The 25,604-nt window shown below is 37.6% G+C and overlaps 2 protein-coding genes across 2 annotated transcripts; one reads left to right on the forward strand and one right to left on the reverse strand.

Annotated features, from left to right (window-relative positions):
* Positions 1-1,783: 1,783 nt before the first annotated feature.
* Positions 1,784-8,429, forward strand: prlhr2b (prolactin releasing hormone receptor 2b). Its single transcript, XM_048181823.1, has 2 exons — positions 1,784-3,436; positions 7,247-8,429. Exons 1-2 carry the CDS (start codon positions 3,009-3,011, stop codon positions 7,881-7,883), a joined length of 1,065 nt encoding a protein of 354 aa, XP_048037780.1. The 5' UTR covers positions 1,784-3,008; the 3' UTR covers positions 7,884-8,429.
* Positions 8,430-12,656: 4,227 nt separating this feature from the next.
* Positions 12,657-21,420, reverse strand: brf2 (BRF2 RNA polymerase III transcription initiation factor subunit). Its single transcript, XM_048181018.1, has 6 exons — positions 21,257-21,420; positions 20,833-20,982; positions 20,683-20,742; positions 15,930-16,251; positions 15,672-15,849; positions 12,657-14,125 (listed from the first exon to the last, which is right to left on the reverse strand). Exons 2-6 carry the CDS (start codon positions 20,978-20,980, stop codon positions 13,514-13,516), a joined length of 1,320 nt encoding a protein of 439 aa, XP_048036975.1. The 5' UTR covers positions 20,981-20,982; positions 21,257-21,420; the 3' UTR covers positions 12,657-13,513.
* Between the last annotated feature and the right edge of the window lie 4,184 nt (positions 21,421-25,604).

The following is a 25,604-nucleotide window of genomic DNA, read 5'->3' on the forward strand; positions in this document are numbered from 1 at the left end:
AAAAAAACTAAACAGTGTAGAGTTATAAAGGTGTTAGCCTATCTTAAAACCGTTATAACCATAACGGTTTCTTTGACCTCCTTTGATGATGTTCGCGCCTTATACTAACCCTTTTGTGGCTACGTTGTTTTGTTGAGTAGCCTATATAATATATTCTTATAGAATCTATGAAATAAGTTTAACCAAATCCTTTTCTTTGACCTCCTTTGGCGAAGTTCGAGCTTTAATTAGACCCCTCCCAACCCTTCGCACCCGCAGAACGGTGTTCGCTGACAGGGTGACAGAAGTTGGGCATCGCTTTGCATGAGTGAGCGACTGACAGTTGTGAAACACTTGTTACTGCAGCACACTCAGTCTCTCGCTGTTTTATGTGCGATTTGCTTCTCGGAGCCGAAGCGCTGCATGTCATATGCTCACCGGCGCTTCGTTTCTAGACACCGATCGGTGAACCGCACCGGAGAAAAGGTGCCTTCACAGACTTCTCAGAAACACATTTTCAGTCGTAGGTAATGTATTTTTTTTATTATTCTAAAGCAAATATCCTGAAGACTTGTTGATATAGGCTAATTTGACTCTACATCCTTTAGTCAAAGGATGCAATATTTAGTGTATGCATAAGCATTTAGAAGATGCTGGGGCTAGTTGTCACACAGGGAAGTTGTCACGGGGGCTGTATCTCGATAACCAAGGATTTGAGTCAAAAAGCAGCATTGACTCTGCATGTTCGTTTCAAGCATGTAGACACGATATCTTTTTATTTCAGCTCTGAAGTAACAATCATAATAAAACAAACAACAGTGCAAAACTTAATAGGTAGCCTACGTTGTTGTGATACCGGTAGATGTTATTGATTATTGACATGATTATTTAAAAAAAAAAAAAAAAATGTTACCATCAAATCTCCTACATTTTGGCTACAGGTTATCAAGGGTGAAGATCTGTTTAATTCTGCAGTCTGTGTGGTGTGTGTCTATAATGATTAAATGTAAAAAAAAAAAAAAAAAAAAAAAAAATATATATATATATATATATATATATATATATATATATATATATATATATATATATATATATATGGATGAACAGGAGCCTTTATTTCTGATTGGTGAAGAAAGTTCCATCATCACTGACAGTAAGATAATCAGTTCACTTCCATAATATTTACCCTGTCTGGTACTAAGTCCTTTTCAGACTATATAGATCCAAACGGCATGACCTTTATTGTCATGTATAGTCTATATTTAGTCAAGTAGCCTTTTATCTACTGTCCCAATTAGAGGATTACATGCGTTAAAATGCTGCTCTGATGAATATGTTAAAATTCTGGTAGCTCAGAAGGCCTTTGGAGATTTCAAATTTATTCATTTTTAAAAGTAAAAATATTCCATTAAACCTCTCAATTTATGCTCATAAAACCTGCATGCGAATTAATAATAGGACAATAGTAGAATTCATTTTAAAGCAGTTTAGCATGTTGCACTGCAAAATATCTCAACTTTGTAAAAGAATTTAATGTCAACTACCAGTCGATATTTAACAAAGGCCTGGTTTCACAGACAGGGCTTAGATTAAGCCAGGATTAGCCCTTAGTTCAATGGGGATATTTAAGTAGCTTTTATAAACGTGCCTTAAAAAAAAAACATTACTGTGTGCATCTTGAGACGAAACAATGGCAGAGACATATTTCTGTCATGATTCTGTCGCTGTAGTAAAGAGCACAAAGAATGGGGTTGAAAACAAAACAGTCTTAATAAATCCAAAAGAGCTCAGGAGATTGTTGAAGAAACTGAATACGCAATCACGTTTAACATTGAGATTTACAATGCCAGACAGGGAACAAAGGAAAACTCATATCTTAAATACACGTGGATAATCAGGGAGAACAGAAGCAAGGTTTGATGAACTAATTAACAAACTAGGTGACCAACTAGGAAAACATGAACACTGAAACTAAACAGATATGTCAGTGCATGTTGCTTTCAGTTAAAACAGCTCAAACATACATTTTAGTCTGGGACTAGGCTTAAAGGGTTAGTTCACCCAAAAATTAAAATTCTGTCATCATTTACTCACCCTCATGTCATTCCAAACCCGTAAAGACTTTTGTTCATCTTCAGAACACAAATTAAGGTATTTAATGAGAGTTTTCTGTCCTTCCAATGACAGCCTACGCAACTACCACTTTGATGCTTCAAAAAGCTAATAAAGAGATCTTAGATCCTAGACCCTGTAACAAGTGTTTCACAACTGTCATCATATTAAACGATCAAGATCAAGACTAAACCACGCAATTCATATGGATTCGTTTTACAATATCTTTATTAATGTTTTGAAGCGTCAAAAGTGTGTTGCATAGGATGTCATTGGAGGGACAGAAAGCTCTCAGATTGATGAACAGAAGATGAACAAAAGTCTTAAGGGTTTGGAATGACATGATTGTGAGTAAATGATGACAGAATTTTCATTAGTTGGTGAACTAACCCTTAGTCTTGAGAGAAACTGGGGGAAAATGTCATAAAGTGTAATTTCATAGACATTTCATACATAATCTCTTACCATATCTACCATAGATGTTTGAAAGGGGGGATTTCATGAAAATGCAAAAGTTTCATTTTTGCAAATGGAACTCAGCAAGAACAGAGAACATAAAGCCAATTTAATAAAATGACTGGCATTTGAGTTGAATTCAGTTTTGCATTTACACAGATGACATGAGTGCAAAATGTGAATTTAAGCAGCATTTACCTCCTAAGCTTGGTTTGTCATAGGAAGATTACAGTAGCTCTTTTGAAAAATACATCACTGCAGACTGTTTTAAAATGCCGGGGAGCTGGAACAAAGAGAAGAGAAAAAAAAAAAACCTTTTTCGACCTTCATTTTCTGAAGTCTTTTTCATTCAGGTACATTAAAGCACTTCAATTCATAAATAAAGAAGCAGTTATGTTACTAACACAAAAACCTTTGTGTTTTCGTCCAGCAGGTGGAGACAGAAGTGTTTTGACTGAAGGATGGAGGGCTCTGGCTGGCAAGGTGGAGAAGAGCCACCTGGAAGCCACGTGTATGAGGTGACGGTGGTCCAAAACAGCACGGCCCCTCACAGCTTTCCCTTCGCAGACGTAGCCCTGCTGCAGACCTTCAAGCCGCTCATCATCCCCTGTTACGTTCTTGTGCTGCTGGTGGGCGTCTTTGGCAACTACCTTCTGATTTACGTCATCTGCCGCACGAGGAAGATGCACAACGTCACCAACTTCTTCATCGGTAACCTGGCCTTCTCGGACATGTTGATGTGTGTGACCTGCGTCCCCTTCACGCTGGCCTACGCCTTCAGCCCTCACGGATGGACGTTCGGACGCTTCATGTGCTACCTGGTGTTCTTGATCCAGCCTGTCACTGTATACGTTTCTGTTTTCACTCTCACAGCCATTGCCGTTGACAGGTGAGTGCAGCCAACGGACCCTCTAATGGTCTCGCTAGTGGCTCAGGCATGTACGTGACGCAGATAAAACTAAGTGGGGTTAAAGTGGGTCAGATCACTTGAGATGAAAGGATGTGCACTGAATGATTTTAAAAAGGGTTTTTCATCTTTGGAGATCATTAGAGGTCTCAATAAAGTGAAGACTGCAGTTTGCTGCTGTTTCCCCACTACTGCTTTTAATGTTTGTTGACAATATGGATTTTTTTCTTGATTTCTTAAAGGGTTAGTTCACCCAAAAATGAAAATTCTGTCATTTATTACTTACCCTCATGCCGTTCCACACCCATAAGACCGTTAATCTTCGGAACACAAATGAAGATATTTTAGTTGAAATCCGATGACTCTGTGAGCCATCTCTCAAGATCCATAAAGGTACTAAAAACATATTTAAATCAGTTCATGTGAGTACAGTGATTCAATATTAATATTATAAAGTGACGAGAATATTTTTGGTGCGGCAAAAAAAAAAAAAAAAAACTTATTTAGTGATGGCATATTTTAAAACACTGCTTCATAGGGGTGTGACGAGACAGGTATCTCACGAGACGAGACGAGACTCGAGACTGAGTTCACGAGACGAGACGAGACAAGATTTTTACACGCTATTTTTAAGAAATCCTCAATGGTGAAATCATGACTAGAAAAAATATTCTGCAGGTGTATTTGAAATGTTTTAACTAATCATCTTGTAATGAATGTCATTTCAGTTCTACTTTCTGAGTATGAATTATCATATGCAGTAAAAGACAACAATACTCAAGCACTGTAAAAGATTTTGCTACTAACTCAACTGACTGACTTCTCTTCTATATGATTTCAGTCTCTTCAGACCTTACTGTACATGATTTATGAGCTTCTACAACTTTTGACCTCCTAACTGAACTCCTTTCCACAAACTGATCATAGAAATAAAAACAGTATAAATAAAAATGTTAACACTTTACAATAAGGTCTCATTTATTAACATTAATGTATTAACCAACATCAACTAACAATAAGCAATATATTTGCTACAGTATTTATTAATCTTTGTTTATGTTAGTTGATAAAAATAGTCATTTATTGTTAGTTCATGATAGTTCACAGTGCATTAACTAATGTTAACAAATGAAACCTTATTGTTTGTGCTTAATAAGATTAAGAGAAAACTGTTATTCGTTTCATGGTAACACTTTACATTAAGTGCAACCATAATCACACTCTCTCAATATTCAAAGTGCAAATAAGACCACATTTTTCTTTGATACAGAGCTAAGAGATGGTTACAACTACACTGCCCAGCCTAAAATAGCTTTCATATTGAGAGATATCTGTATTCATCAGGGAGCCGCTTTCAAAATGGGGGGTATTGAGATCGCGTTTGAATGCGCGCTCCTGTTTACTTTCACTTTCAGCGATCGCGCATAACTCTGTAAATATGGAGCGGCGGCGTCCGTTATCCAACTGAATTAAATGTTTTTTTTATTTAAACACAAAGCAAAACGACAGTGGAGGCGTAATGTAAACGTAACGGTGGCATATTCTTTCCTAATCATCCTAACCACTCTGTCATGGCAATATCACGAGACTACTTTTCGCCTCGACGAGAAATCTCGTCACAGTTTAGTCTCGTGACACGAGATCTCGTCACACCCCTACTGCTCCATGAAGCTTCGGAGCGTTATGAATCAGCGTGTCGAATCATGATTCGGATCATGCGTCAAACCGCCAAACTACTGAAATCATGTGACTTTGGCGCAGGGGTGTCCAAACTTTTTTAAAAGGGGGCCGGTTCCTTTTCTATATAATATATATATACAAAAAATATATAAAATTTATATTAGGCCTACATGTTTTGTTTCTTGAAAACAAGTAGTTTGAGATAGGACACAGATTCAAATTGAATACACAAACAATATCTATAAAACTTAACCTCGTTTTTTTAAAGGGTGAAATTTAAATATTATTACTGAGTTAGAACTCTATTCTTATTTGAATTAAAATTATTCTAATTAGATCACCGCAGGTAAAACCACACGTCACCTCACTACATGGTAAAAAGTAAAAATATTGTTTCTATATCTAGAATGGTTTTAAGGTATTAGTCTATAAACACATTTAATATAAATACGAATGCACAAAACTGCAAGTTTATGACAAAAATATTCTGTAATGTGGCCTTATTGGCATTCAATACAAGTCTACATTAAAAATGAAATAAAATATTAACCTACATTTCTGACAATATACCATGGTTACAGTTAGTGTTACCACAGTAAATCCATGATAAATGTTGGTGAATTGTTGGTTGAAGTATTCTAACTGGATCGGCTCAATGTTTCTCCTGATTTGCCCGTTAGTGTTGTTGATTCAGTCAGCGCTGTTTCAACTGGCTTTAAACTGAATTAAATAACAGAGAGATTTGCAGCTTGTACCTGAGACATCTAAGCCGAACTCGAACACTTCTCGATGGCTGTTTAATGTTCGTGTGATCGAGACATTCAGCAAATAAACAGCTTGTGACTCACAAGTTGTGAGTCGCGCAATGCGCACAAGTAGCGCTGTTCCGTTCCGCTTTTGGTGCGTTAATATTTCCCTTGCCTAAAATGTAGTACTGCCGCCTTGTGGTGACATTGTGAAACTGCACAATTTGTAAATTATGCATGGCGGGCCACACATAATATATTTTAATAGACAAGCTGCGGGTCGCTTAAAATTAATCCCCGGGGCGTAGTTTGGACACCCCTGCTTTGGCGCTCCGAACAGCAGATTCGACACACTGATTCATTAAGCTCCGATGCTTCCTGAAGCAGTGTTTTGAAATCGGCCATTACGGGTGTGGAACGGCATGAGGGTAAGTAATTAATGAAAGAATTTTCATTTTTGGGTGAACTAACCCTTTAACTCACAAAGTCTGTCAAGAACATGTCTGTGTCATATTTCCCCCCATAAAACCCATACAGAAAGAAATAATTATATTTTATTGTAGAAAATATTAGCCTATTTTAAGATCTTTGCATTGTGATATTATTTCATATTTTCTTAATCCATTACTTCAAATAATCTTTTTACTGTAATCTCAAAATAATAATAAAAATAAAATCGTAAAAATTATAATAATATTTAATAAGTATAATTTTATTTAACGAATAAAACTAATAAAAAGTTGTAAGTTTTTTTCCCAAATGTTTACTGTAGTAAAAATAATTATATTGATTCTGATATTGACAATTAAAATTATTTTATAATATAAATAATGAGTAAATAAGAATTATGCATTTTTCTATTAATGCGAATAATGAGAATTTAACAAAACAAAACTCAAATTCATGAATTTAATGATAAAAAATGAACTTCGTTCATCTTCGCAAAAAAGTATTCTCGTCGCTTTATAATATTAAGGTTGAACCACTGTGGTCACATGAACTGTTTTAAATGTGTCTTTAGTGGCTTTCTGGGCATCTGAAAGTGTTAATGATCTTGCTGGCAATAGAGGCCTCACGGAGCCATCGGATTTTTATCAAAAATATCTTAATTTGTGTTCCGAAGATGAACAAAGGTCTTACAGGTGTGAAACGACATGAGGGTGAGTAATAAATGACAGAATTTTCATTTTTGGGAGAAATAACCCTTTAATGCTACAAAAATATTAATATGTTCTTAAAATAGGCTTCTTTTTCTTCATACAAAATATGATTTTTACAGTTTAATTTAATTTAGGGCTAATATTTGGAAGAAAAATGAGTAAATTATAATATAATATAATGGCAATATCTCTGTGTGTTTTAACAGGTATTATGCTACAGTTCACCCTTTGAAGAAGCGAATCTCAATGGCGGCTTGTGGTTACATACTGTCTGGGATCTGGCTGCTGTCGTGTGTGCTAGTCGCTCCCGCTGTGGCCCACACGTATCATGTAGAGTTCAGAGAAGAGGGTCTGACCATCTGTGAGGAGTTCTGGTTGGGCCAGGAGACCCAGCGGCTGGTGTACGCCTACAGCACACTGCTACTGACCTACATCCTCCCTTTATCCGCAGTCTGTGTCTCTTACTTCTGCATCTCCGTCAAACTCCGTAACTGCGTGGCCCCCGGACACCGCACGCGGGACCAGGCCGAGGCCCAGCGTGCACGCAAGCGTAAGATATTCAGGCTGGTGTCTCTAGTGGTGGCGGCGTTCGCCGTCTGCTGGCTGCCCATCCATGTGTTCAATGTGCTGCGTGACATCGACATCCACCTCATCGACAAGCGGCATTTCCTGTTGATCCAGTTGTTGTGTCATCTGTGCGCCATGAGCTCGTCCTGCTGCAACCCGTTCCTGTATGCGTGGCTCCACGACCGCTTCCGTGCAGAACTGCGCAAGATGTTCACCTGCCACCGCCGCATCGGCATACCCGCCAACCAATGCGCGACAGCGAGCGTCGTACTATGATATCACTGTGGGCATCAGAATAGCTGAAAACTCAGGAGTGCAATTTATTAAAGGCCAACAAAATGTAAATACAAGAAAAAACATGATGAATGGAAACACTTGAGGCCCAAATATGCTCATGGCGAAGTTTAAAGTTTCATTCTTCACTTAGGGGTAAAATTTATACAGCTAGTGAACATCTCAATTGAAGTGGAGAAGTCATCAAAGAAAGTTGAGTCTCAGAGCCACACCTACCTATTGTGTAAACACCACGGACCAATGGGAGTTCAAAGGCGTTTGCCAGCTGGAACAAACTTTTCCGGAAAGTTGCTTTGGCAAGTTGTTTCAAACTCCCGAAACGAACTCCAGATTAACTTAGTTTTAGCCTGATTTTGTTCAAAATAATGTCACACCAGTTTGTTCTTCAGTTTCACTTGAAGTATATCAAGGTCTTAAAGGTGCCGTAGAACGTCTTTTTAAAAGATGGAATGTAAGTCTAATGTGTCCCCTGAATGTGTCTGTGAAGTTTCAGCTCAAAATACCTCATAGATTTTTTATTCAGTTTTTTAACTGCCTATTTTGGGGCATCATTAAATATGCGCCGATTCAGGCTGCGCGGCCCCTTTAAATCTCGTGCTCCCCACCCACGGAGCTTGCGCTTGCCTTAAACAGCATAAACAAAGTTCACACAGCTAATATAACCCTCAAAATGGATCTTTACAAAGTGTTTGTCATGCAGCGTGCCTAATTGCGTAAGTATAGTATTTATTTGGATGTTTACATTTTATTCTGAATGAGTTTGAGGCTATGCTCCGTGGCTAACGGCTAATGCTACACTGTTGGAGAGATTTATAAAGAATGAAGTTGTGTTTATGAATTATACAGACTGCAAGTGTTTAAAAATGAAAATAACGACAGTCTTGTCTCCGTGAATACAGTAAGAAACGATGGTAACTTTAACCACTTTTAACAGTACATTAGCAACATGCTAACGAAACATTTAGAAAGACAATTTACAAATATCACTATCATGTTATCATGGATCATGTCAGTTATTATTGCTCCATCTGCCATTTTTCGCTATTGTCCTTGCTTGCTTACCTAGTCTGATGATTCAGCTGTGCACAGATCCAGACGTCCTTCCCTTGTGTAATGCCTTGAACATGAGCTGGCATATGCAAATATTGGGGGCGTACATATTAATGATCCCGATGTTATGTTGAGATTCGCCTGTTCTTCGGAGGTCTTTTAAACAAATGAGATTTATATAAGAAGGAGGAAACAATGGTGTTTGAGACTCACTATATGTCATTTCCATGTACTGAACTCTTGTTATTCAACTATGCCAAGGTAAATTCAATTTTTAATTCTAGGGCACCTTTAAGGCTACATTAATATGGATATTTGAAAATGGCATTTCCATTTCAATCCATTCCACACTAGCATTCAATTTTCAATTAGCATTTTTCAAACGTTTCTTTCCCAACAAACAGTAATTTCAACGTATGACTTCGTCATACTCATATTCTAGGCAGAATGTGAGTCTGATACTGCTCCATTGCACTTGAATTATGGGGCGTGTCTTAACCGAACCAGTAAAAAAACAAAACTCTGCACTCAATTGGATAGACCTACAACCAATCAGAGCAACGCAGTAAGTGACGTATGTTGAACTTGTACTTAAACTTTTGCCGAATCCCGTTGGAAGGACGGCAAACACATCTTTCCCATCGACAAATGCCTTGATTGCGGTTCTTTGTTCGTCTTTTAAAATTAATGTGTTTATGCATGAATTGACTACTATTTTGAAGAATGAAGAACAAAAGTGAAGAGTAAACCAGATGGATGAAGATCGCTACTCCTGTCTAGTGTGCTTTATTGTTGATTAATAAGAGGGCAACACGACACCATTTTCAACTAAAAATGGAAAACTTTTAATGTGTTTTGGCCGTTCATTTATACGTGGTGGTTTTGGGTGTTTAAAAATTGTAACTTTTGAAACTATATCTGTGTAAACTACAAAACGCAAATTTGTGAAAACAGTGACGTTTCTACTGTTTCTTTACAAAGTGACATTGCCATCTACTGGCATGGCATGCATAATACAGCATTTTTAGTCATTTTAAATCATCAATGTGAACGCATTTTAGTACATTGTTGTGTAAATGTACCCTAACTCCTGAAAGATATCACACATACATATCTATGGGAACAATATGCGTCACATCCTCTAAACATGCGTCATCGTGTTCAAAATCAAACACTTCTGATTTCACATTCCACACTACAACACGAAAACAGCATTTTCAAATGAATCCACTTGATTAGTTTAGACATAGCCTTAATGTAATTGAAAGATGCTCCATTAGGACTGCTGTGTTACTGGCTGATTCATTACTGCTAGTTATTGACACATAACAGATGATTCTAACCTCCATGTTGGGCTGTTTTCAAAAGATCCCACAACAGTGAAATCAACATGAAATTGCATTCGCAACCAGGTTTTCTTCTGCAGTGTTGTGTTTTATGAGTGGAACAGGATATTCAATGTGAAAAAGGACAGGAATTGACATTTTGCTTCAAGAGAACATTGCAAAGGAAGCTCTTTCTTTGTAATCATGCACAATAAAACCAGAAAACTGAATTAAGCAAGTAGCCTAAATAGAGTCCATTTTGATTTCATGTTGACTTTGAGAGTCCCAGAAGTCTGTGCGCTCCAGTAATGACTACTTTTTGCCATTTATTTTTTCCATTAGCAATCTCCTGCTAAAGTCTGATATGCGTCATGGAGGGAAACCAAAAAAAAACAAAAAAAAAAGGTAAACTGATTCATCTGTGCTTGAAAGCGTCTGCTTCTGCAACAAGCGGTTTAAATTATTGCATGCTATTAAAAATAAAATAAAATTTTACTTTTAATCAAATGGTGTTTTGGTGATTTTTGGATTTTCAATGTACACTACTGTTCAAAGGTTTGGGGTCTGTAAGATTTTTTAATGATTAAAAAAAAAAAAAAGCCTCTTCAAGGCTGCATTTATTTGATCAAAAATACGGTAAAAATAGTATTAGTGTTAAATACCTATTATTAAATATTACTAAGATTTTTTTAAAAGAAATTAATACTTTTAGGGGCCACTTACACAACTAAAAACTGAAAACTTTTTTACATGTTTTGGTCGTTTATTTACATGACAACTGTGTTTTGGGAGCCTGAAAATGCAAACTTTTGAAAATGTGTTTTTTTGAAAACAATACCATTATTGTCTCCGTGTAAACTACAAAAACGCTGTTGTGAAAACGCTGGCATCATGCGCATGCGCCTTACATGTTCAGTGTTTAGGCACGTAGTGTTTATTTACAAAATGACTTCAACTACTGGCCTGGGGCCTGTACCATGATGGTAGTTGAAGAAACTCAGGGTTGCAGGATTAGTTTCGAGTTGACAAAACAAAACCACTCCAATCTGGCTTTGTTGGTACCATGATGTTGTCTGGCTATCACCAGACCAAGCTCAATTTAAAAATGAACATTGGTCTGGGGAGTTTGCTATGTATTTCCTACTGCACAAGAGGCGTGATCAACGAGCATTATTCACGCAATTGGACAGTCCTTCAACCAATCAGATCAAGGATCCGGGTGATGTACTTTTGCAGAGCGACGCGAAAACTCCAGACAGGTTTAGTTTGTATTGGTTTGTAGCATTGATCAGCGGTTTGCAGAAGCAGCAATGGCATCGAGCGATTTTTGCAGGTTGTGCAAAAAAAAACATGAAAATGAGTGATATTTACACCCAGTCGAGCGATTTGTTTGCTAAACTAAACGTTGAGAGGTTAAAAGGAATTGGATTGACGGTCGTGCGAGAGACGTCATCGTGTTATACCCGCCCAGAGCCATAGAAAGAGCTCTGTACCCACCAATAGCGAGCAAGGTGGATAAGCCAGTCTGTGATTGGTTCCCGCAAAAGTGTAACAGATGCAGCAGAAATGAATGTACGGGTTTCCAGACTGAGTTGCCGGGTGAAATCAAATCGCCGGCAGATCAGGCTGGGTTTACCCAGTCTAACCATGATGCTGATCATCAACTTTCTCTGTCAATTCAGGCTTTGATCCCGACTTCGTGGAGCACGTGCACATGAATGCATCAGTGGTGAACAGCCAATCACATTCACTTCTCGCGAGAGAGCCTGCGTGATTCGAAACTCGTTTGGTCGGTTCAATTTGACTCAAGAGTTCAAGCTGAATAACAATAGGCATAATTTGCAGGTGGGACATGTCCTCACCACTTTTCACCAGGGTCGATATTGTCACTACCACTTTTAGAAACTTGCGGCATGGATGTACCTAATACACATGAAACATCTCCAGTTGACTAGCAAGAAGTGGCATGCAACTGTGCTCTCTTAGCTCGTGCACAGTCCACACAGAAGAGCGCTTTATCACTGAATGCAGGTTTTAATGAGGGAGGGGTCAGTGAATTTAAAAAAAACGGTGTACTCATGTTATGTTTATTACCAGTAGGAAGAGATGGTCAGTTCATGGGCCGCTTGAACTGAAACGCAGCGATCACACAGACACACACTCATGTCCCACCCACTTTTTTTAAACAAAGTTACGCCACTGAGAACAACTACAGGTTTAGATCACCACATTTCTATGGAAAGTATGTCTGTGCCCTTTCTTTTAAATAAAAGCCAGCTGGGTTGATATTATGTTATCTAATGTAATGACATTTAAACATTTTCAAGTGTAGTGTGTACAAACACCTTGTTGCAAATACAGCAGAAATCAGAATGCAAGGTTGAGCTCCAACTGCCAGAAAGCCTTTTATTCAAAGTAGCAACTGATTTTAAAACCAGCATATCTCCTGAAGGACCAGACAAATAAAACAACATAATGAGAACAAGCACTTCAATTATTGCGGTCACCTTTGTATATCATTGTCAAGATCACACACCTGTGGGACATTTTAAAAATGGTAAAGCCTCAAGCAACCGAAAGAATGAAAACGGCTCATACTAATGATTCCTTCACGAACACAAGGTGAGCAGGAACAGCTGTGACTTGGACGCCAATAAAATCAAGGTCTCGAAAATGAATTTTCCTGGAATAATACATCCGATGGATGATGTGCAACAGAAAATCAATTTGTTTCAGACACAGGGACTTTAGAGGCTGTTATTTACGTCAAATGCATATGCGGCATCTATCAAATGATATGAAATTACAGGCTCCGGCAAGATTATAAATTGCTTCCTGCAAAAGCAGCTATTCACAACAGTGCTAATTCACAAACTCAAACTAGAATAATGATAAAATAGTACAGAAATAAATGGAGAAATGAACCAGTTTAGACAACAACAAAAAGTTGAGGTAAATCTTACATTACGATTTAAAGGATTAGCTCACCCAAAAATGAAAATTCTGTCTTTAATTACTCACCCTCATGTCCATCCACACCCGTAAGACCTTTGTTCATCTATTTCTGATAAAATCCATTCTGATACGGGTGTGGAATGACGTGAGGGTGAGTAATTAAAGACAGAATTTTCATTTTTGGGTGAACCCTTTAATGCCACAACAGAACTAATCCATGTAACAAGAAATAAATATAATCAATCTAATGAAAAACTGATTGAACCATAAACGATATGACAATTACGCTTGCTTCAGCTCCTTCTGAGCCTTTAGATACAATTTAATCTCATCCTGAGAGCGAATGTATGACTCAATTTCACTGTCCGATATGTCTTCATCTCCGGTCACTTCCAGCTGTGGAACGTCCACCTTCTGCCGCTTGCAACTCTTCACGCAGGGGGGTAAAAACAAGTGCCTTTTACCCCAGTGGGTTAGTGATGGTTGACAATCTGTGGCTTCTTCATCAGCAGGATTCTCACATTCGGCCTGGTCAGAGCTCATGACCGCAGGCGTCTCTGAGGAAGATGAATCTGAGCGGTTTGACTCTGATGGGTCATTGTCGCAGTCTGTCGTTTGGGCCTCTGAGAGTTCATTTTGCAGTTGTTGTTCGTATTTTTTAACAGCCCTCGAAAGCAATGCCCTGCGGTGCTTCAGGATGTCATCCACCAGCGTGGCCACGGTGTTGTGCTCCACTGCGGTGCCCCTCAGCCACGGCAGCTCCCGGCCCAGTTTACACAACACCTCCAGCAGCTCGTTCACCCGCTTCAGGGCCGTGTCTCTGCTTTTACGCCACGACTGCTCGGGTACTTTTCCAATCTTGCAGAACGTGGTGAAGGTGTATTTCATGCGGGCCTGCAAAAGATTTTCAATCATGAATCATTTGATCCAACATTTCCGGAAGGAAAGTATTGTTTATGCTTATTTTGAAAAAAAGTAAAATTCATATTTTTTTATTTGTCATGACACTCAAATGTCATTTAAATTTTTACATGAGAATAAAAACAATTTGCAGTGTAAAGGAAGGACGATACAAGAGTGTAAATACCATTACAATTTTGTGTTTGAATAAATGCAAGTATTGCAATTAAATTGCTTTCCGTTATTTTGTTTTTGTGTGGAAATTATTGTGAATATGATCAGACACCTCAACTCTATACTAATAACATAAAAATATTACACTACAATTCAAAGTGTGGGGCTGGTAAGATGCATTTATTCAATTAAAAACTGAATTTAAAATAGCTTTTTTGTATTTTAATGTTTTTTAAATGTAATTTATTGCTGAATTTTCAGGAGCCAGTACTCCAGTCTTCAGTGTATGGAAGCCCATTTCCACCACATAAGGAAAATAGTCAAAATTATGAGATTAGAAATCATTAGAGTTGGAAATCATGACTTTATGACAAGTTGAAATTGACATTGAAATTATGAGATTAAAAGGTCAAAAAATCTAAATTTTGAAAAATGAAGTTGAAATCATGACTTAAAGTGAATTATAAGATAAAGTCAAAATGATGACACTAAATTTAATTTTGACAAAAAAGTCAAATTTATGACATCTAAATTGACTGAAATTATGAGATTAAAGTAAATTATGAGATTAAAGTAAATTATGAAATAATGTTACAAAATTGTCAAACTTATGACTTAAGTCAATTAGGAGATAAAGACAGTCAAATTATCTCATACTCAGTTCAAATTAAGACAAAGTAAATTTATGACATTGAAATTGAGATGAAATTATGATCATTAATTATGATAAATTGACAAATCAAAATGATGAGATTAAAAAGGCGAAATTGACAAATCAAAATTTTGAAATTGAAATGAGATTTTAAAAAATTTAAATTATGACAAGTTGAAATTATGATAAAAAGTCAATTTCAATTTATCAATTTCTTTTTCTTATAATTTAACGTCATAATTATGATTTAGCAAAGCATGAATTTTTTTTTCACTTGTGTGGTGGATGAATGAGCTTCTATATCAGTATCACATGATCCTTCAGAAATCATTCTAATATGTTGATTTTGCTGCTCAAGAAACATTTTTTTCAGTGATGTTTCTCAACAAAGTGACTTTTTCCACCAAAGATTCAAATATATTTGAAATCTTTTGTAATATTATAAATATCTTTACTGTCACTGTTGATCAATTTGTATTGTATTGTATTGTATTCTTTATTGTCCACCGAGGTGGAAAATTGTCTTTGGCTCACCAGCACATAAAATAGCTATACAAGTAGTGATTAAAGTGTCCTTACAGAATAAAGAAAACTTTTTGAGCACAAGTGCACATTTGTTTTATGTTGCCGATTTCATTGTTTTACATCATATTTTTTTAACACAAATGTCTCTCTTTCAGTAACACACGCTCATCAGAACATTACATCACTCACCATAGGATTCAGCGACTGCCAGGCCACATACGCTGATCCCATGATGAGAGGCAAAGGCTGGCGGCCTGTCACTATCCAAGTATCAGCAGCTAGTTCAATCAAAGCAGACACCCTGTCCAGCAGCCGCTGAGGGGTTTCAGAAAGCACCTCCTCCACCTGTTGAGGACCCAGCTTGAACCTACAAAAACACTGTACGTAAGGAAACCGACATTTACATTGACTAAAATATAGTGGAAGTCATGACAGCATCAGACTTACTCGTAGCAGAAGCTTTCCATCAGGTCTGTGATGCCGGCAGTGGTGGCCTGAATGTTCAGACTCTTTATGAGCTCCTGATATACCGAGCCCACTGCCGAATTGTCTGCCCCCAAAAGGTAACCAACGGTTCCCATGGAAACAGGCCAGTTTCTCTGGCGACAGACGCAGAGTAGGCAACAGCCTCCCAAGATTTCTTTCTTGGTTAAGGTCACATGGAGGAAATTGGGGAGATTGTAAGCGCTCTCAAAGAGACTCACTACTTCCGATTCCATGGCATTGGATAACCTGAGGATACGGCACAGCGCACGCACCCGAATGAAGCCTGGAAAGAGAACAATTATACATGCATGCAAAATTACATAATACTGTCCATACAAAATGAAAAGCCATCAAACCCTTTAACTTCTCTAATAAAACTATTAAAATCATTTTCGATAACCTAAAACAATTAAAAATAGGGCTAATAAGAACTACTACGAAAACTATCAATAAAAATGACAAAAGCACAGAATTACTAAAGCTTAAAATAAAATAAACATAAAAATCAAACCTAATTTAAAATATTAATAATACAATAGTATATACAGGTGCTGATTTATTTCACTAATTCCATTCAGAAAGTGAAACTTGTATATTAAATTCATTCATTACACACAGACTGATATATTTCAAATGTTTGTTTCTTTTAATTTTGATGATTATAACTGACAACTAAGGAAAATCCCAAATTCAGTATCTCAGAAAATTAGAATATTGTGAAAAGGTTTAATATTGAAGACACCTGGTGCCACACTCTAATCAGCTAATTAACTCAAAACACCTGCAAAGGCCTTTAAATGGTCTCTCAGTCTAGTTCTGTAGGCTACACAATCATGGGGAAGACTGCTGACTTGACAGTTGTCCAAAAGACGACCATTGACACCTTGCACAAGGAGGGCAAGACACAAAAGGTCATTGCAAAAGAGGCTGGCTGTTCACAGAGCTCTGTGTCCAAGCACATTTTAGAGGCGAAGGGAAGGGAAAGATGTGGTAGAAAAAAAGTGTACAATCAATAGGTATAAACACACCCTGGAGAGGATTGTGAAACAAAACCCATTCAAAAATGTGGGGGAGATTCACAAAGAGTGGACTGCAGCTGGAGTCAGTGCTTCAAGAACCACTACGCACAGACGTACGCAAGACATGGGTTTCAGCTGTCGCATTCCTTGTGTCAAGCCACTCTTGAACAACAGACAGCGTCAGAAGTGTCTAAAGACAAAAAGGACTGGACTGCTGCTGAGTGGTCCAAAGTTATGTTCTCTGATGAAAGTAAATTTTGCATTTCCTTTCAGGGTCCCAGAGTCTGGAGGAAGAGAGGAGAGGCACACAATCTACATTGCTTGAGGTCCAGTGTAAAGTTTCCACAGTCAGTGATGGTTTGGGGTGCCATGTCATCTGCTGGTGTTGGTCCACTGTGTTTTCTGAGGTCCAAGGTCAACGTAGCCGTATACCAGGAAGTTTTAGAGCACTTCATGCTTCCTGCTGCTGACCAACTTTATGGAGATGCAGATTTCATTTTCCAAAAGGACTTGGCACCTGCACACAGTGCCAAAGCTACCAGTACCTGGTTTAAGGACCATGGTATCCCTGTTCTTAATTGGCCAGCAAACTCGCCTGACCTTAACCCCATAGAAAATCTATGGGGTATTGTGAAGAGGAAGATGCGATATGCCAGACCCAACAATGCAGAAGAGCTGAAGGCCACTATCAGAACAACCTGGGCTCTCATAACACCTGAGCAGTGCCACAGACTGATCGACTCCATACCACATCACATTGCTGCAGTAATTTAGGCAAAAGGAGCCCCAACTAAGTATTGAGTGCTGTACATGCTCATACTTTTCATGTTCATACTTTTCAGTTGGCCAAGATTTCTAAAAATCCTTTCTTTGTATTGGTCTTAAGTAATATTCTAATTTTCTGAGATACTGAATTTGGGATTTTCCTTAGTTGTCAGTTATAATCATCAAAATTAAAAGAAATAAACATTTGAAATATATCAGTCTGTGTGTATTGAATGAATATAATATACAAGTTTCACTTTTTGAAAGGAATTAGAGAAATAAATCAACTTTTTGATGATATTCTAATTATATGACCAGCACCTATATATACTGTTTGCATAATGAAAATTGGTAACACTTTACAATAAGTTTCTGTTTGTCAACATTAGCTCACTGCATTAGTCAACATGAACTAAAAATGAAAATACAGGGGTTGGACAATGAAAGTGAAACACCTGGTTCTAAACCACAATAACTTATCAGTATGGTGTTGGACCTCCTTTTTTCAGCAAATATAGCATCAGTTCATCTTGGGAATGACAGATACAAGTCCTGCACAGCAGCCAGAGGGATTCTGAGCCATTCCTGTTCCAGAACAGTTTCCAGGTCACTATGTGATGCTGAGAAACATTTTCTGACTCACTCCTCCAAAATACCCCAAAGTGGCTGAAAAATATTTAGATCTGGTGACTGTACAGGCCATGGGAGATGTTCAACTTCAATTTCATGTTCATCAAACCATTCTTTTACAAGTCTTGCAGTGTGTGTTGGTGCAGTATCTTGCTGATACACTGCATCCCCTTCAGAGTACAATTTGAAGCATTAGGTGCACATGGTCCTCCAGAATGGTTTGGTAGTTCTTCTTGGCAGTGACGTGCCCAACAAGTACAGCAGGGAATGCCATATTGCAGCCCAAACCATCACTGATCCACCCTGTACTTCACTCTGGGCAGCAACAGTCAAGTGTTAAGCCTCTTTGGAGCTTCTCCACACCGTAACACTAAAAGACAGTGAAGGTGGGCTCATCAGAGAACAATACATGTTTCATATTGTCCACAGCCCAAGATTTCCACTGTTCGCACCAATGAAACTGACATTTGGCAAAGGCACAAGTGACCAAAGGTTTGGCAATAGCAGCCCGACTATGAATATTACCACAACGAACAGTTTTGGTGGAAACAGGAGAGTTGAGGTGCGCATTTAATTCTGCAGTGAGTTGGGCAGCTGTGGTTTTATGTTTTTGGATACAATCCAGGTGAGTAACTGGAAATGTCTTTCAGACAGCTTCCTCTTGCCTTAACAGTTACTCCTGTTGGATGTGGTTCATCTTGTGTGGTGGCATGCTGACATTACCCTGGATAACATAGCTCTCAATACACCACAAAGACATGCTGTCCTTGTCACAGATGAGCCGGCGAGACACGCACCAACAATTTGTCCTCTTTTGAACTCTGATTTGTCTCCCATTATGTTGTGTGGATTGCAGTATTTTATGTGCAGCTGTGCTGCTGCTCTGCTAATTCAACCTTCACACTCTGCTCTTACTGATGGAATGTGAAATCAGTGAAGTTTGTCCACTGGGTTGCGCATATAAAGTCATGAAACCTCCAACACTATATTGGCCAGTGTTTCACTTTCATTGTCCAACACATGTGCATCTAAAGCATTGATTAATCTTAGTTCATGTTCATTTCAGCATTTACTCATTCATTATAAATCTATCTGTTAATATTATTTGATGGACCTGAGCTAACATGAACCAACAATGAACAGTTGTATTTTTATTAACTAACGTTAACAAACATTAAAGGTGCCGTAGAATTGAAAATTGAATTTACCTTGGCATAGTTGAACAACAAGAGTTCAGTACATGGAAAAGACATATAGTGAGTCTCAAACTCCATTGTTTCCTCCTTCTTATATAAATCTCATTTGTTTAAAAGACCTTCGAAGAACAGGCGAATCTCAACATAACACAGACTGTTACGTAACAGTCGGGATCATTAATATGTACGCCCCCAATATTTGCATATGCCAGCCCATGGTTAAGGCATTACACAAGGGAAGGACGTCTGGATCTGTGCACAGCTGAATCATCAGACTAGGTAAGCAAGCAAGGACAATAGCGAAAAATGGCAGACGGAGCAATAATAACAACTGACATGATCCATGATAACATGATATTTTTAGTGATATTTGTAAACTGTCTCTCTAAATGTTTTGTTAGCATGTTGCTAATGTACTGTTAAATGTGGTTAAAGTTACCATCGTTTCTTACTGTATTCATGGAGACAAGAGCCGTCGTTATTTTCATTTTTAAACACTCGCAGTCTGTATAATGCATAAACACAACTTCATTCTTTATAAATCTCTCCAACAGTGTGTAATGTTAGCTTTAGCCATGGAGCATAGCCTCAAACTCATTCAGAATCAAATGTAAACATCCAAATAAATACTATACTCACATGATCCGATGCATGCATGCAGCATGCATGACGAACATTTTGTAAAGATCCATTTTGAGGGTTATATTAGCTGTGTGAACTTTGTTTATGCACTGTATTATAGTCGAGAGCTCAGGGGGTGGGGAGCACGAGAATTTAAAGGGGCAGCAGCCTGAATCTGCGCATTTATAACGATGCCCTAAAATAGGCAGTTAAAAAAATTAATTAAAAAAAATCTATGGGGTATTTTGAGCTGAAACTTCACAGACACATTCAGGGGACACCTTAGACTTATATTACATTTTGTGAAAAAACGTTCTAGGGCACCTTTAATAAATACTGTAACAAATGTATTGCTCATTGTTAGTTAATGCATTAAGTGTTATCCAAAAATCCACTTGCAGGACTCGATGACAAACCCTCTATCATCACTATAATAAGAACTATTAACTAAATGATTAAATATGATTGAGCCGTTGATCTTACCAGCAATTAGATTTCTACACGGTTTCTTGACCACCTCCGTGGAAGCATGATAGGGCACATCTAGACAAAATGAAAGCGATGTCAAATCAGCAGCTTTCAAGCAGAGTGAATTAAGATCAGTTCAAAGTGAAATGTCCCGTGCTGGGTTACCTCTGCCCTGGGTCTCATCGCTCAGTAAGGTGGTCAGATGGCCCTCAGAGACAACTGAGCCACAGTCCTCACAGACCCACTGCCTCTGAGAGTACAGATCATCCTCCACCACATTGGACGAGCCACACTCTGGGCATTTGCTCGCCATACCTGTGTGAGAAGTATATGAGCTATAGACCACCATCAGACTCTTAATGCAAACATTGCATTTTAGGACACAGAAAATCTCTATATTTATATTAAAGGTATTAATCAAGTGCTCATTTAGCAGGGCTGTTTCTTCATGTCAACTGACCAGCAAACGACAAACATGCACTTCTAAGCAATACGAAACGAACGAAATAGAATCACACTGTTCCGCACGTATTAATACAAACAGACAATGATTTTTATAAAAAAAACTTGGGGGTTTTGCAGATCTTACTGGTGGCAGTTGCTCTTCAAATGTTCGGCGGAGTATTACTATCAAAATGCGTTGTGCACAAACTTCTGAAAAGCGTCTCCTCTCACTCTCTCTTAAGACATTTGTACGTTTGTTTTGAACTGGACGCCGGCGCGCTGGTTGATGACGTTATTGGTCCGGGCGGAAACAAGACTGGTGGCAATAAAAGTTCCTTTATAATGTAACTATTGAATAATAAAAACAAGTGAAAATAAAACTATAACTTATTTAAAAAAGAAATGTAAAAAGCTGTCATAATTTATTAATAAACGTCTCTTATATGACTAAACTTAACACAACAGCAAAGACATTTATCTTCTATACATTTCTGACTTAAATGTTATTTTAATATTTTTTGTAGTTAGTTAAAGGGTTAGTTCACTTTCAAATAACATTTTCCTGACAATTTACTCACCCCCATGCAGTGGCGTACCGCATGTCTGTGAGGCCCCCCCGCAAATAATGAGATGAGGCCCCTCCCACGAGCAGTGATGTCATGTGTTAAAATCTGTTGTGCACCTGAGTCCGTCTCCCCCCCAGTTCACCAAAACTGATTTAACAGTGAATCATTGCATTGATTAATTTGATGTTATTATTGAATAATATTATTCATGCTATATAATGTTTAGTGATTTTGATATCGCAGACTAAAATCCAGGCAGGAATAAATATTTAAGCTAATTTACGAACGTGGAGGCAAAAGTGCCGCGGCTCCGATTTTAGTTACTTTAGAAATAGCAGGAGGATCCTTCACAGCAATAATTCACAAACATCAGTTATAGCCCCCGAGGAACAAATTTTATTTAACAGTAAGCTCAATAAAGTAAATGTAGCCTAATGGCCAACACATCTCAGTTTAAACACTGGCCTATAAGCATCGCAAATTGTAGAGAAGAAATTATACAAGAAAATTTCATGCCTCGCAGTAAAAAAAAAAATGAATAGTAAAAGAACTAGGAGAAAAAACATAGGCCTACTTTAAAAGAACAACTCTATCAGTTATAGGCCTATGCTATGCTCTATTCTATATATCAGCTATATGCTGTATTTTGAGAAAAACTAACTTTATATACATCTTAAAATACCAACTTTTGAGGATTAACTTGTTTATTCTTTTTATCAACTGACTACCACACACAAAAAAGCAAACACTCTACCGAATCCTTTGCGCTCTCCGAGCGTTTTGATGCGCAAAGTCTTTCACTGCTGCTTTAATGTCGATGTTACGAGCATGAGCATTCTCAATACTCAAAAGAGCAAAACTGGACAGTCTTTCTTGTGGCATTGTGGTCCGGAGAAATGTAGCCTACATCAAGAGCTCATGTGCACGAGAGCCAAGAGAACTGATAACAGCAGCAACGAGCACTGGCCATAATTTCAAAAACACAGACCTACGAATTTCTTATCGAATGGAGATGTTTCTTTCTTTCAGGTACAATTATTCGCTGAGTTTAAGTTAATTTTCACTTCGCGTTTCAAAAGAGACGTTTAAGAAAGATTCTCGCAGAGAAAGCTGAAAGCGCACCCTGTTTTGTATTTATTTTATTTTACAAAAATACAAGGTTTTGTTGTTATTGTGAGTGTATCAGTACACAAATAAAAGTAGACCATTTGTAGTTTTGCACTAATCTAAAGTCTATTTTAAGTTGTTTCAGCTGTCATGAGGAAACAATCCATCAGAGCGCGCCGGCGCGTTAGTCGACCAGAGGGATAAAAATGTAGCCAATTTAGTTTCATATTTATATTGAAATATTGAGCTATAGCCTTATATTATTTTCTTTAAATTTCACCTATTATGAAAAGTGAATAGCCTAGCATGATGGATGCGCAATGTCGGGAGACATGCAGCGGGTCAGACATGAGTTTGACCGCTTCATTAAGTTTTGTTTTATAGTAAGTCTTTCTTTAAAGTGAAGTTGTGTAGAAATTGTATCTTCATTTCAATCAATGTTTCATCAACCAATTGCCTATATTTAATAATTAGGAAGAAAACCAAAACGTCGGGTGTGGAATGGATTGAAGTGCGTAACAAACGAACTTTCCGCGGCCTTTGAATAAGCAATAGACGTATTTCTGTTTTTATTAAATTTCTTAAATACATGTCTTTATTACTTAATTAATTGATAAGATATTTTTGGTCTAACAATATATTTTAGCTGGTCTAAATTTTAAGTTAGACACAAATTTGCGTAGGCCAATACAAGGTTTCCTTCTAGACAAGCGCGTAAAATTGCTGTTTCGGCCGTAAATTTTAGATCGGTGATTCAAATGATAAAGGCCTGAACTAAATTCATGTATTTAAATAAAAGAATAAAGAAATAACTATACTTATTGGCTAGGCTACATTTGGAGAAGAACTTCAGACATTCCGGTAGCTGAGCAGAGCTGGCGATGGGGTAAATACGTTTGGGCAATATACAATAATAATAATAATATTAATAATAACAACAATAATAATGTCTCAGCAAAGACCGAACACATATTTATTTGTCTGACTCATGTCCGCTAACAGTAGGCTAACATAGCGCATCAAAGCTTGCTGTTGGCTACCTACAAACGGCGATGGAAACAACAGTGAATTTTTCCCCCTTTTGTGGTAATTTAGCACTATTTTTTATGATCTTCTGCTTGCATTTTTGGGCTTCAGTTAGATCATTATTTTAATCTTTAGTCATTTGAGTTCAGTTCTAAAAAAAGCAAAGGCTATGTAGCAAATAGGTGAATCTGCGACGGGGCCCACCATAGGGTGGGGGCCCCCACGCACCGCGGGGGCTGCGGGGGTGTCCCGTACGCCCCTGCCCCCATGTCATCCAAGATGTTCATGTCTTTCTTTCGTCAATTGAAAAGAAAGTGAAAACTTTTTTTTTTTTGATGAAAACTTTCCAGGATTATTCTCCTTATAGTGGACTTCACTGGACTCCAAATGTTGAAGGTCAAAATTACAGTTTCAGTGCTGCTTCAAAGAGCTTTAAACGATCCCAGATGAGGAATAAGGGTCTTATCTAGAGAAACGATCTGTCATTTTTGAAGAAAAAAAAAAAAAAAAAGTAAATGTATATGCTTTATATAAACAAATGATCACCTTGCATGTGCTTCTGCCAAAACCGCACTTTTGTATTCTTTAAAAAGCTTACGCTGTACGTCCTACGTCTTCACTATTCTACTTACGGAACGAACGCAGTGCCAGTTCCATTTTTTCCGTAAGCAGAATAGGGAAGGCATAGGACATACAGCGTAAACCTTTTGAAGAATACGAAAATGGCCAGTCTTTTTTCTAGATAAGACCCTTATTCCTCGTCTGGTATCGTTTAAAGGTGCCATAGAATTTAAAATTTAATTTACCATGGCACAGTTGAATAACAAGAGTTCAGTACATGGAAATGACATACAGTGAGTCTCAAACACCATTGTTTCCTCCTTCTTATGTAAATTTGATTTGTTTAAAAGACCTCTGAAGAACAGGTGAATCTTCATTAATATGTACGCCCCCAATATTTGCATATGCCAGCCCATGTTCAAGGCATTACACAAGGGCAGGACGTCTGGATGTGCACAGCTGAATCATCAGACTAGGTAAGCAAGCAAGGACAATAGTGAAAAATGGCAGATGGAGCGATAATAACTGACATGATCCATGATATCATGATATTTTTAGTGATATTTGTAAATTGTCTTCATAAATGTTTCATTAGCATGTTGCTAATGTACTGTTAAATGTGGTTAAAGTTACCATCGTTTATTACGATATTCACGGAGACAAGAGCCGTCACTATTTTCATTATTAAACACTTGCAGTCTGTATAATGCATAAACACAACTTCATTCTTTATAAATCTCTCCAACAGTGTGTAATGTTAGCTTTAGCCATGGAGCATAGCCTCAAACTCATTCAGAATCAAATGTAAACATCCAAATAAATACTATACTTACATGATCAGAAGGATGCATGCAGCATGCATGACGAACATTTTGTAAAGATCCATTTGAGGGCTATATTAGCTGTGTGAACTTTGTTTATGCACTGTTTTATAGTCGAGAGCTCGGGGGCAGGGAACGCGAGGATTTAAAGGGGGTGGGTAAATTATCAGGAAAATTTTATTTGAAAGTGAACTAATCCTTTAAGTTCCCATCATGGTAACCTAGTGTTTGAAACGATAAAAGTTTAATAAAATAATTAAGATTACAATAAAATTGTAGTGTAAAATGTAACGGTAGTACAACTATGGCCATTAAATTTTCCGCCAAAAGTATAATTATATAGTTATTGTTGCGACTGTAAAACCAATATAAATTAATATGGAATCTACCTCAAATTGTGTAAGAAGCTTTC

Source organism: Megalobrama amblycephala, linkage group LG2 (genome assembly GCF_018812025.1).
Source record: "Megalobrama amblycephala isolate DHTTF-2021 linkage group LG2, ASM1881202v1, whole genome shotgun sequence".
Lineage (NCBI taxonomy): Eukaryota > Metazoa > Chordata > Actinopteri > Cypriniformes > Xenocyprididae > Megalobrama > Megalobrama amblycephala.